The sequence below is a fragment of the Indicator indicator genome, chromosome 3 (genome assembly GCF_027791375.1).
Source record: "Indicator indicator isolate 239-I01 chromosome 3, UM_Iind_1.1, whole genome shotgun sequence".
NCBI classification, from domain to species: domain Eukaryota; kingdom Metazoa; phylum Chordata; class Aves; order Piciformes; family Indicatoridae; genus Indicator; species Indicator indicator.
This window is the reverse complement of record NC_072012.1, coordinates 25,388,283-25,402,049: the sequence shown is the minus strand read 5'-3', so window position 1 is coordinate 25,402,049 and position 13,767 is coordinate 25,388,283. Positions and strand designations below refer to the sequence as shown.

Sequence of the window (13,767 nt, the reverse complement as noted above, 5' to 3'; positions counted from 1 at the left end):
TCTTGGTACTGATACAACAGGAGAAATTTTTCATTAACTTTCAACTCCCTGCCTGGACGTTCCTCTAAAATATGAAACCATGATAGTAATCTAAAAGATTTAACTCTTAAGCTTATAAACTCATATCCATTCTTCATATTGACTCTGCTTTCCAAAAAAGTCATCATGTCACAACTTTACTACAAATAATGAATGGAGGGTGGGCCATAGATGGTCATATACTAATCAGTATCCTCAATATGCTCATCTTTCCTACGAAATAGGAGCATATAAAGATTTTAAAAACAAAAAGAACACACCACCACACACACACTTACCAACACAAAATCAAATCCCACCTGCAGATGCTTCCACTTACAATACTCTGGAGAGCAGAAGAACAGATAGCAGGAAGCGAGGGTATATAATCTAGCTATTTTTGCCCTAACAGCAATTAGAAGTTTTTGCACTGGAACAAGATATTACATTAGGATGAGCACAGCAAAGAAAGTAATCTTATGCCTACAGACACAAACGATTAAAAAAAAATATATCAAATGGAAGTTGCCATTTTTTCAGTTACTATCTATGCCAACAACTTTTTTTTCATTTATTTAACAAGAACATCAAGCATTTACAGCAGTATCTTTAAGACAAAAACAATGAATTCAAATAGTCATACCTAGAAGTAATTACTACTTCATGAAAAATCATTAGGTTTGATAAGCCCTCTGTCCAACTCTTAATCTTTGAAGTAGCAGGGGTTTACTTCTTCAGTAGCTGCTCTAACAGCATTTCCCCATAGCCAATCTTTCTTTAATCCCCTTAAAACACCTCTTTTTAAAGCTTGTCAGCCAAACACAGCTCGAAAATACAACAAATTGCTTACTACACTTCAAGTGAAAGTATTCCAGTATGATAATTAGATATGTCATTGCTCTGAAATACTTATTTAGGTAGGCTTATGTGACAGTGTTGAGGCTCAGATGCCACTATCAAAAAGGAAGAGCATTTTCTAACATGACCAGTCTGAATGACTCAGACGTTTTCTGAAGTATACAAAAGTCCTTTCCTTTTATTAAAATGTCTGCAGAAGAATGGTAACATTTTAAAAAAATGGGAGGGGGGGGAATTGAAGTTTGGGAGGATTTCTCCCTTAAAAAAAAAAAAAAAAAAAAAACCTAAAACACCTAGAACAAAAAGGAAAAACAAAAAACCCCCAACAACCAAAAAACCCAAACGAAACATTTTTATCCTCTCTTCTCCCAAAGAAAGGTAAAGCTACTTTTTAATATACTCATTGTCCTGTGAACTTAAATTTTGAGTAAATCATTTGCCCTTTTTACTTCTAAACACTTCAGTAATCTCTAATGTAGTCTTAGAACAAATCCATTTTTTCTAACTTGTCTATTCCTCTGATTACAGCATTTAATTTAGCTCAGAATAAGAAAAGTTATGAACAGCTTTTAAAATTCATTAAAGTATTTTTACTTGTACACTTTATTTATAAGGAAAAAAAGAGTGTCACACATTTATCAGAGATTACACTGAAGAATGGTTCTTGGACAAATATTTCATTTTGTTTTAGGACCTTATGAAGTTAGCATAAGCACAAAGCAATAAGGAAAATATTTTTCAAAATAAAAACAAGGTCAACAAATACTTATTTATCAAGTAAAAGCTTCTGTGAAATATTTTAAACCATATTTTGATAATTTGCCCACAAAACTATATTGAATATGTACCAGTTCAGAACTGGAAAACTCAGTCAGCATTATCAGAAAATTGAATAATCAAAGAAAACCCCATGAATACCTAGACTTTAAATAATAGTGTTATAAAGCAGTGCAACAATTCTACTAAGATTGAGTGAAACCTCCTTTACTCTTTGAAAACAGAAAGCAAACGGTTTCAAATTAGATATAATGTGACAGAAAAGCTTCATAAATCTTGAGTAGATGACTATAACTGTGACAGCTATTTTTAATCTCGTCATCCAATTTAGAATTTAAGATTGGTAACTGGAGTATGAAAGAATAAATGCAACAGAAAAGTCCATCTAACAATAAAACTGATTTTTTTTTTAAACAAGTCATGAATTTGTGGCTTTTTCCTTCCATATGTTTTATGATTTAAACCAGAGTGGTTTAGTTTCATGAACTGAATTCTGACATGGCCGGTAACTCCACTAACACACAAAATTCCATATATTTTAAGTAATGCATTAATATCACAAGAGACTCCCTGTTAATGATTTCTTTGGGTTTGTTGTTGCAAAGACATCTTTCATAGATACTTTATGTACTGGGGTGTCTTCCATGCAGTATTAACATTCCAAATCAATGCTCACTTTGAAGAAAATTTAAAAGCTTTAAAATGTCTGAATGACTAACACACCTTAAAAATTCAGGCTTTGAGTTTCTTGTGAATCTTTTTGTTACATACTGCGTTTTAAAAAGAAATTTATAAGACACTATTTGCAATTAGTACTGTTAAAATTTTCTCCCAGAGAACTAAAAATAACAGACAAGCAGTTGGATATATTTACTAGGACAATCTTAGTGTCATCAGAAGTGAAAAAGAGACAACTGCTAACCACAATAAGAAAAGTCTAACTTTAATTAGACTTACTCCACATAGGAAGTTTTTTAAAAAGCATCCATGAAAAAGTTTTAGCTAAAATACATTAATTTTTCCCTGACAGATAGTGAAGCTGAGGGTACATCTTACATCCTTGACACACCACTGAGTTAAATATACAGCACTATTACTACTAAAGATCTGCAAGAAATGCCAGTTCATAAGAATTTTGATTTTAGAGTTTGTCTGATCGATGGATTCTCATGCATGTGACAGGAGTAATTTTCTCCATCCCATCAGTATGATACAACTTCAAACAATTTAGTTACAAAGATCTATGGAACTTTTTTTTTTTATTAATATAATATTACAGAAAATGTGACATAAGTAAAATTAAAAACAATTCTACATATGATAAGCAAAGAAAGGAGGCAAGGCCTAAGCTTTGCTGTCTTTCAGGGAAGCTAAGAAATCAAGTTTGTAGGGGTTTTGGTCCAGGTGATTTTTTTAATTTCCCTTGAAGTTGAAACTGGTAAAAATTACATTCACAGTGCTTGGCTATTACAATTATTGCTAAAAACTTGTTCAGCAGGTCTCAAACCTTTCTCCAAGAAGTTAGCTGGATGCAACCATGCATCCAACATTCAGATTAACTGTTATAATTATCTTGGAAATCTGACAGTACAGAGAAGAGGGTGAAATCAAAATTGAAACAGAGAAGGACTGATTTTATAAAACAGTATTGTCTATTATAACAAATTATGGCCATTCAAGACAGTACTGAAAAGTAAAAATACTAGAAAAGCAGGTTGGTATACCCTACATTGGTCTGTTGAGCTGAATTTATGAGTGTTCCCTAAGTTGCTAAGCAAAAGTAAGTTGAATTCACAAAGACCTATCATGATCATGTAGTTTAATAAAATAGCTAAAGTAGTCACCAGCATTGATGTGATGAGATGAACATCATTTTGAGACAAGACTAGAAAGATTAAGTTTTATTATAGAGCTAGTTTCCTGACAGTTTAACAGAACAGACTCACTGTGCCAGAGAAAACATAAGGCTGACCAAAGAAGGAAGATAGGAATGCATATTTGGGATTGAAAAGAGAAAGTACAGCTACCCATCTTGACAGCAGCAAGCCCTGATTTAGCTGTATGATCTAAGCATATGGCAAGCAAACCCTCTGTCCATTGCAGTCAGATTCAGTGCTGCCACACAGCACAGAAGAAAGGTACAGAAATACCAAGTCCTCAGTAGTGTGGAGGGGCACAATACAGGTCTCCGCTTACTTGCAGACCTTCTTCACCTTCTACACATGGAGCAAAGAGGGAATCAATGCATGGAATCAAACTCAAATGCTCTTTATCCTACTCATCAGTCCTCCCTTTCTTCAGCTTCTCTGCATTACTTTCACAATACTTTCACTGGACAATAGACTGGACATCAATGGGGTGAGAGTGGGGGAACATAGTCCAAGCTGAAAAAATTAACAGCAGTTATCTCAAAAAAGCTAAGATAATGCTGCATCGTATTATAATTACATATAAGCCTGTGTGCACATACTAAGTGCTTCATAATACATGAAAGCAGGCAAGACAAGTTTCAGATCACTGAGCAGCTCATGTATGTTGCAGATCTTCAGAGGAACGCATATGACGTTTTCTAGATTTACTTAGATGAAATAGGGTTTTCAACACTTTCAAGACTCCAACTGAGTTTTATAATAAGCTTTCTTCATTCCCTGCCCACCAAATCATACAGGTAATATTCCATTCAATTTTTTAAATTAGATTTAAATTATTTAGAATAGTTGTTCATGCAAACTTTACAATGGTTGTAAAAAAAAAAAAATTAGGAAATACTTTCTTAATACTTCTACAACTTGCAAGAAAATGTCAAAATGTCAGTTATGCTTCATGCCAGTTTTACACAAATTTAATTTGTATATGCTTCATAATTTCAAATAAATAAAAACACTAATACAGTATTGTTCAAAAACATGCATTTATTTAAACAAAGAAAAACATTAAAACAGTATAAGTTTGTAACAAAGTATAAATTATCAAAAAAGTTCAACACCGTACAACAATTGCAAACAAAATCTTTTCATTTCTCCAACTGAAGAAATCCATGATATTCCTAAGCACTGTTATGGATGGTTTTCCAGTATTTCTTTCCTGATAAGCCAGAAAATGGCAAGGATGATTCCACCAGTCTCCAACCACTTCAAGGGCCTGGGAGAGGGAGAAGCAGCCAGTTAATACAGTTACAGCTCCTTGTTCAACTTCTGTTTTATCAAAACAGTTTGTCATTCCTTCTTGCTTGGTCTTTTCTAAGCAAAATAACTACAAATGTTACAAACATTGTACATTCTAACCAGATTTACTTATTGCATACAAATTACAACTCTCCTGAAAAAAGGAAAAAAAAAAAAACAAACAAACTACACACTAAAAACACTCTACTAATCTGCTAACTTTTTCATATTTTATAAACCATCACAGTGGAATTAACTCAGAACCATTATACTTTGCCCTGAATCATTACTCCAATTATACTATAAAAATAACAATTTTAGATACAGCAAAACAAACTACAGGGGAAAAAAAGTTTTTTATTTAATTATTCATAGCAGAAATGAAAGAAGGAAAGAAGGCAATAACCAGTATGAAATCCCGTTTTAAGGACATGAAAACATCCTTTGACATACAAGAGGAAATGGAAAGAAAGGTAAGCAGGGGAGATACAGACAGACAATGGCTTTTCCAGGACCAAAGAGCATTTATGTTTTCATAGGAACATTGGTCTGGGACTAAATCCCATCCAAGTCCCAGTAGAATTTGGGCCTGAAGTAATTTTTCCATTAAGTCATGGCAATATCAATTTCATAAAACAGTAACAAAAGCTGCACTTAATGCCTTCTACAAAAGAATTTAAGACCACAAGAAAAATACTTACAAGGGTAAGACCCCTCTTTGCAAAATTCATGAGTTCTTTTAAGCATCCTCAAGTCGTCTCAATTTCTTCTGTTGCACGAAGATTGCACACAAAATCTCAATCACCACTGCAGTCTTCATCGGCCTTCTTTTTCTGAATGTGCTTTATCCAACATACAATAGCATTCATTTTCGGTCCTTAAGCTCCTTGTAACTCCTAATTTTCTCTTCATTCAACACTGCTAGGGGTCTTAAAGTGATTTCACACAGCCATGCTGCTTAGCAATGGCCTGATATACATCCTTTTTACAACGGCGTTTCTCTTGAGCTTTCGTTCTCTCTGGATGGTGAATGAATGCAGGTCCTCTCTGTGGTTCTAGATACAATGAATTACTGCACTACAGATGTAGTACTGAGCCGTCAGACATAGTGAAGTGTAGCTGATTACATGAGAAAGAAACCAAAAGCAACTGTGCAGCACAATTTAATACACAAACAATGCAGACAACAGAAACTCAGAGTAACAGGAAGGTGTACAAAGAGAGGAACACATTCAACGACTTGAAACAGGACTTGCAACCCAGTGTAAAATGTCCTTGTCAGTGAACAGTGAGCAGTTACATTGTGCATCATACCTCATTCCTAAAAACACCTCTGGAATTGCATCCACATGGACAAGATTCATTTTGACACAAACTAAATTGATACAAATACACTGAGCTTTCAGGAAATCTGATAGCAATCAGCATTTATTCTGACAACATAAATTGTTGTAATACAGCTATGTCATATTGGAGGTTAGAAGAAAGCACAAGACAGTATTCCTGTACAACTAGTGTTCCAAATTCCACACTAGGGTAGAAAAAGCATCTTTCAAGGGGAAAACCCAAATAACTGAGAATGACATACAATCACCTGGTATGAGAAGCCTAAGGTTTAAATTCCTCCTTCTCTTAATTTAGACCAGAAATCCTGATTTGAAAATACTGTATTACAGCAGGGACTAGTATCTACCCTCTCTTAAGTTTTCTTTAATTGTGGTTCTGCTTCTCCTGGTTTGGTTTGACAACCATTTGCTGAAAATGTTCCAGCATTCTGCTTTTATTGCAGAGTGGGGAACTAATAAGATATTATCAAGTTACATTTTCATCATACTTACACTGCTGGAAAGGCTGAAAGAATACTTTCAACATCTAACCTAGAGTAAAAATCTAGTAATGCTCTGTATTTACCTTAGACTAACATTAAATGCACGAATTACTAACATTTTTGTTAGGAAACTTCTGCAGTTTTGTATTTATTTATATCTGAACTACTTAAGTACAATTCACAGTCTGACTTTTGAATCCTTTATAATTTTATTACAAATCTCAAAAACTTTGAGGCACATCATAATGTCCCCATCTCCAGTTTAAGTAAAATGCACTCTCTAACTTGAATACATCATTCGGTGTAACTTGAATATATTATAAAGATGCTAATAAAAAAAAAAATTAAAGAAATCTTGGAAAGTTTTTATATGTCACCAGGGAAATAACTGTTGTTAGCCAGGACCACTACTGTACTGAATACTTCAATATTTTTCTTATTATATAGATATTAGCTTTTAGATGACCTTTCGGAGAGTACAGTTCCCTCAGTTTTATATGTTTTCAGTGGCAAAATGCCTTTTATTGTTGTTCAGGTTTGAGTTTTGTTTTTCAACAGATGCTTACTGGAACAGCTATGCTCTCCAATACAAAAATAGCGACTAACTAGCAAATACATTAACAATCACCAGGGTCCCCAAATGTAAGTTGGTGGTAAAGACAAACTTATTTGCCATATTAATTAAATGGTCTATTTAACATAGAATATCAATTCTCTAATCACGTTTCATTTGAACTTCTTATTTCAATTAACAACCCTAAAGTCTGCTAGAGATCCTACTGTTCTAGATTCATTAAGAACATTTTCATTATCTATCAAATGAGGGAGTAAAAGACAGAAACTGTAAGTGCTCTCAGGAGTAGGCTTCTACCCTGCTTAAGAGATGATTAGGGAGAAAGCAGCAGTAGTTCTCGTTAGTTGCTTATCAATGAAATGTCCCCCTATAAAACAAGAAATGAAGAAAGCAACAGAGGTGTTGCCATGCAAATGAGTAAATGAATAGTCTATCATCCATTCAAGGATAGTCTGTCCTTCATTAAATCTAACCAGTCTGGATCAGGATGAGTATCTTCCATAGAGAAGACAGGAAGAATCCACTATGTACAGCCTCACTGAAGTATCCAGACAACACATTGCTTGAATACCTACAAGCGTTATGTATTTTCCTCATACGTGTGTACGATAAACAGAAATAAAAGGAACGCAGTTTTAGTTCAAGACAGATTAGCACTAATTTTTACTGTTTAACCTTACCTTTGATATCCAAATTTATACTCAAATCTCTAACAAATCATTGCTAATGATTATCCATACTCTTGATGTTTAGATAAACACTTAAATACTAATCTGTAAAGCTCAAGACATGAATTATGTTCTAGTAAATGAGCATTTAAACAATATCACTGAACAAGTTTTCAAAAAGTACAGTCACATAAGGTCACAAACTCAACAAAAATATAGCTGCTTATGCTACTATTGTTACTAGTGTTTTAAGTTCTAGAGGAGCAAGGCTCTTCATGAGAGAAACTTGATTACTGCTGCTTTAATTTTCAGACCGTAAGTCTAGGTTGGTTATTCTTTCAGTCACACAGTCACAGATCCAGTTTAACAGGTTCCCTCTAGTTTAAATTTCCTTGCTTATTTCATATGTACAATCTAAGTTTTGACAAAAACCATGTAGAATAGAGAAAGAAAGGGAGAATACAACCACTTGTGAAGAAAAAAAAGCATCAGAGTGGTTGACACTTCTTAACTGGATATCAAGATGAAAGAAAATCCTAGATTGTGCTGCTTTCAGGTCTGACAAATAAGAATTAGTTTGCAACTTTGGGGGTTTTGTTTGGTTGATTCTTGTTGAAAAGGAGATCTTTTGTAATAAAAATCTGGAAGATTCCTGAAATTCACTACTACACAAAATCTGACTGCTTCCCAGTATATATTTACAGAGAACTATGTAGATTTATAATGACAAATATTTATTAAAAAATTCACACGTCAAGTTATGCTTTCATTAGCTCATCCAAATCATTCATCAAATCATCAGATCACGAAAACATCAGATTAAAAAAAAAGGAAGATGCTGTTCCAAAACGAGTACCAATTCAGTATTAAGACAAATCTTACCTATATATTCACAAACGAAGACTACAAAAAAAGGAGTAACAAGATCATTTATGCCCTGAACATATCCACTGGCTGGATGACGTATTGCCCAGATAAACAAAATTCTTTCAAAGATCTGAAAAAGAGTTAAAGAAGCTATCAGGTAATTTATCAAGTGATGAGCACAATTTAAACAAAATACTCAAAAACTATACAAAGATTTAATATCATAGAATTACTAGTACAACAACATGCATACAAAAGCATAAATGAATATTGACAGTCATTAACTTAAAGTTCCAAGCAAGCTTCTCCATTCTTCATAAGGAAGTATTTTCAAGGTATTAGCACATGTTAAAACCAACCTATTACATAATTCAGTTACAACAGGTAGAACAAAGTAGCACTTACTCACTGGAGCTTTTCCTATAATATAAAATTCCTCTTTCATTAAGACAACAATATTCAATCATCTTCCTATGATTTTTCACCTCTTCAGAAGAAGTATTTTATCAATATAGTATTTCATATTTTAGAGCCTAGGTTTTTTTAATAACATGCCCATAAAAAGAGATTCCGTAACAGTTAAGCTTGTCTAATACTGCAGTGTGGGGTTTTAGACTTCATGAGAGAGGGAAATTTAGAAAAGGCAACTGCCAGCCACCCACCCCCTACAACTCTGAACTGTACCTTGCTTAGGACCTGCAAAAGCTCCTAAGGATGCAACACATCTGATTGTGAGAAGGACAGCATGACAAGAACATGGAACAGGGAAACCACAGAACTTTTCTAACACAATTTAGGTGTGTAGCAAGCTGTATTTCCTCTCAATTATTTCCTTCTGAATGTGTTACGTGTCTTAAAAATGCTACAATAATGAGCAGAATGAATGCTGCTACATGCTTTGCTCTATTATTCAGGTATAATCATCTGAAGAAAAAGAATGTTTGCTCTTTAGAAGGTCTGCCCAAGAAGCTAGAATGGAGAGACAGGTAACTGGATGAGAGAAAGGAGAGTTCAAACTAAAGGACAATGTCACTCTTAAGATCAGGCCTCAATACTAACAAAGAAAGAGTGCCTTTGTAAGGACATCAAGGATGCAATATGCAGAAGAACTTTACAAAGCCTGTATTATTGCTATTCGATTTCTCTTAAAGTTTAACCTAGATTAAGAAGCTGACTATTTTAATTCTGTTAAATTCTTTAAAAGCTCCCTTGCAATCATTTTCAAGTAAGAAAAGGTCTATGCATACATAGCTCACATGACAGCAACTGAGAGTCCCATTACAATCTTCAACATAAGCTACCTGAAGCTGAAATACATTTGCACCTTCTGCTTTGAAAACAAGTCCCAAATACCACGATCTACCCTTCTCCCCTAGGCTTTCATTTGTTTGAGAATCAGCTTTCCTTAATCTCCAAGTTTTATGTTTCCACAGCATGCTGAAAATCCATTGAACAAGGGAGACTTACCAACAATAAACGTGAAAAGCTTTAGTGGGCACTGAAACACAAGCTGTAATGCAGCTCATGTTTGATCCATTGCAGCTACAACTAAGGTTCAGTTTTTGTTCAGTACAATTTCAGTTTAGGGGCAAAGATTAGGCAGGAAAGGACGTATTCATTTAGCAAGTTCTCCATAAAAGCCTCATGATTTTATTAGCCAAGATGCTTATTCCTTTAGCCATGAATTCTTGATGCTAGTCCTGTCACCTAATGGTTTTTAATATGCACTGCATAGTAAACTGAAAAAAATACCTATATCTGCCCATCAAGCAATATACAGCAGGGTTTCTTCACCAATCAACAATTATATAAAGACCTCAAGTTCTGCAATTTGCTTTCACATTTTACATGATTATACCTTTATGAAATTACAGGAGTTTGTCTTATTTTCACTGTTATTGGAAAACTGTAAAGCTAAGTCAGCTCACGGCCATCCTTCATGCCTCTGTTACCTGTCATTCTAGTTTCAGTAATATTAGTTTCTCAATACTACCAGTGTTTCTATTTTGTGTTTCACTTCAAAGAAAGAATATGCTTAATATACTACAAATACCTTTCCTGAAAACAAGTATCAGATAGAAGTAACCAGAAAAACCTACTAAAATAACAATTACTGAATGTAGAATAGCATCATTCACTAAACTAAACAAAAAACTCCCGGTGTAATAGAGTTACAAAACACACAGTGAGAAAACAGCAAAACAAACAACAAAAAACAAACAAACAAACAAACAACAGTAAGTAACAGCTATGAAGACAAGCTGCGAGTCAAACATCCCCCAAATTTGCACGATTAATCTCTCCTTTCCTCAGAACCTGCTAACATACATGGTTTGCATTCCATTTTTAAAATCCAGGAATGAAAACTAAGGGTGAAGGCCTGGTGTCTGATTGGGTATTTTCTTCAGGTTTGGGGATTTTTTTTTTTTTTAATATTATTGAAGAGGATGGATCACTCAAGAGATTGGCACATCACATTTAATAACCCCAAACATCTAAACAGACATTAAACAAATATTCAACAAATCTATGCCAAAATACTGTTTTCAGACTCCTACACATTTTAATAAAATTTCATTTACTGTTTTGAATTTTTAAAAAATGAGCACTGAAAACTTGATAGGCAGAGTTTCTATACAGCACATATCACTGTGTTCAAGTAGAACTCATGAAAAAGGTCTCTTTACCGAAAGGTTCCTTCTTGATTCCTAAACCAGCAGCAGAAACTGGAATTGCTTTTCTACTATAAACTACTACATCTCATGAGATGCCATTAGCAATCAGTTACTCTCTTTTAAATTTAACTCTCATTCATGGTAACGGTAAGAACCATATTCATAGAATCATATGGACTGGGTTAGAAGCGACCTCTAGACATCATCTAGTCCAACCTCCCTGCAATAAACAGGGACAACCCCAACTAGATCAGTTTGCTCAGGGCCCCATCAAACCTGACCTTGGATATCTCCAGGGATGGGGCCTCTACCACCTCCCTGGGTAACTTGTTCCACTATTCTGCCACCCCTGTTGTAAAGAACTTCTTCCTAATGTCTCATCCAAAACTAACCTTTGGTAGTTTAAAGGTACTGCCCCTTGTCCTGCTGCTACAAGCCTTTGTAAACAGTTGCTCCCCTGAATACTTGTAGGGCCCCTTCAGGTACTGGAAGGTCTCCCTGAAGCCTTCTCTTCTCCAGGCTGAACAACCTCAACCCTCCCAGCCTGTCTTCATAGGAGAGGTGCTCCAGCCTTCTGATTGTTTTTGTGGCCCTCCTCTGGACCCTCTCCATCAGATCCATGTCCTTCTTGTGTTGAGGGCTCCAGAGATAGACACAGGAATTTAGGTGATGAAGTCTCACCAGAGCAGAGTGACAGAATCGCCTCTCAATCTACTGGCAACGCTTCTCTTGATACAGCCCAAGATGCAATTATCCTTCTGGGCTGCAAGTGTGCATCGTTGACAAATGTCCAGCTTCTTATTCACCAGTACCCAAGTCCCTCCTGCAGGGCTGCTATCACATCCTCCTGAGCCTGTATTGATAATGGGGATTGTCCCAACCCAGGTAAAGGGCCCTGCACTTGGCCTTGTTGAACCTCATGAGATTCATCTGGGCCCCCTTCTCCAGCATGTCCAGATCACTCTGGATGACCTCCTGTCCCTCTGTCCTATTGACCACACCAATCAGCTTAGTGTCATCTGCAAACTTGCTGAGGGGGCACTCAATCCCACTGTCTATGTCATTGATGAAGACAGCACTGGTTCCAGTATGGACCACTTGTTGAGCATCTCCATCTGGACAGCAAGCTGTTGATCACTACCTTCTGGTTGCAGCCATCCAGCCAATTCCTTATCCACTGTCATAAGTCATTTGAGAGACAGCTGATCTTCACTGAAACTGTATGAATAGTCCATGCAATGCAAGGAAGTAAAAAACCCACCACTCTATGTTGAATGCAAATGCATCTTTAGAATAATTTAAAAGGCTATTGCTGCTACTACAGTATTTCCTTACCCTTAGAAGTATTTGAGTATTCTTTCTGTGGCCCTTTTTAATGAAATAACATTTACCTCCAATGTCATTTATTGGCTTGTTTCTACAACACTGACACTGATCTTACTGCTTGAACAGCTTATTTCTTGCTGGCATTGTTTCTTTTTATGTTTGTCTGTTTTTCATACTTCACTCTGATTTGTCCTTACAAAGGCCCAGATAAGACACCACTGTGTAGAAAACAGACAGAAAGAAGGGGTATTATATGACTGTCTTTCAAAAAAATTGTACAGGCTGTTTCTTGAAGCTGGTTTCTCCAACACACACGGAGGAGCACTTCCATTAAACTAATAATAGATAGTTCTTCATTTGACTTTTCATATCATCAAAGGAACTCTCGATCCATTACAAGAATAAATTGAAGGAGTAAAATTACTAACTAAAAGAGAATGATTCATATCTATACTATTTACCACCTGTATTTTACAAAGTCCCTGTGGAATTCAATTACACAACAATACAGACCAATTCAATTAACATTAAAATATAAATCACTAATTGATATATATTTACTACACTAGTAAAAGAAACCTGAATAGTGTACTTGATATATGAAACTTAAAAAGAAGCAAAATCAAACCAAGCATACATACCAGTCATGCTACAAATTTACAGAAAGGTAATTTCCCTAGAGAAAGACTCCATGAAAAGAGCTTCCAGACCTTGAATAATTTTGACAAATATATAGAAGACAAAACCCATGCTCTGGATTACTTCAAAACCACATTATTAAAAAAAAAAACACATAAAAAGGAAAAAAAAAACATAACGACAAACTCAAAGGCACAAGATCAAAGGAAAAAAGTGGCAGATACAATGAAAGATATTTAGAGGATGCCTTTGTTTTTATTACTCATATTTACATTGCTATTCTTAGTCTATACTTAAATATCTTTCTTTTTTTTGCTAGTTCTGACATGAAGATACCAAATGTTGAAAAGTTAATTATTAAGGAATGCTGTGA

At 35.0% G+C, this 13,767-nt stretch overlaps 1 protein-coding gene across 4 annotated transcripts in view; it reads right to left on the bottom strand.

Annotated features, from left to right (window-relative positions):
• TBC1D22A (TBC1 domain family member 22A) overlaps window positions 1–13,767 on the bottom strand; it is a 151,732-nt gene that overhangs the window by 115,475 nt on the left and 22,490 nt on the right. For all 4 annotated transcript variants that reach the window (XM_054399624.1, XM_054399625.1, XM_054399626.1 and 1 more), the window contains one exon: window positions 8,770–8,884. In XM_054399624.1, the coding sequence (XP_054255599.1) occupies window positions 8,770–8,884 (115 nt within the window). The remainder of the gene's footprint in view (window positions 1–8,769; window positions 8,885–13,767) is intronic.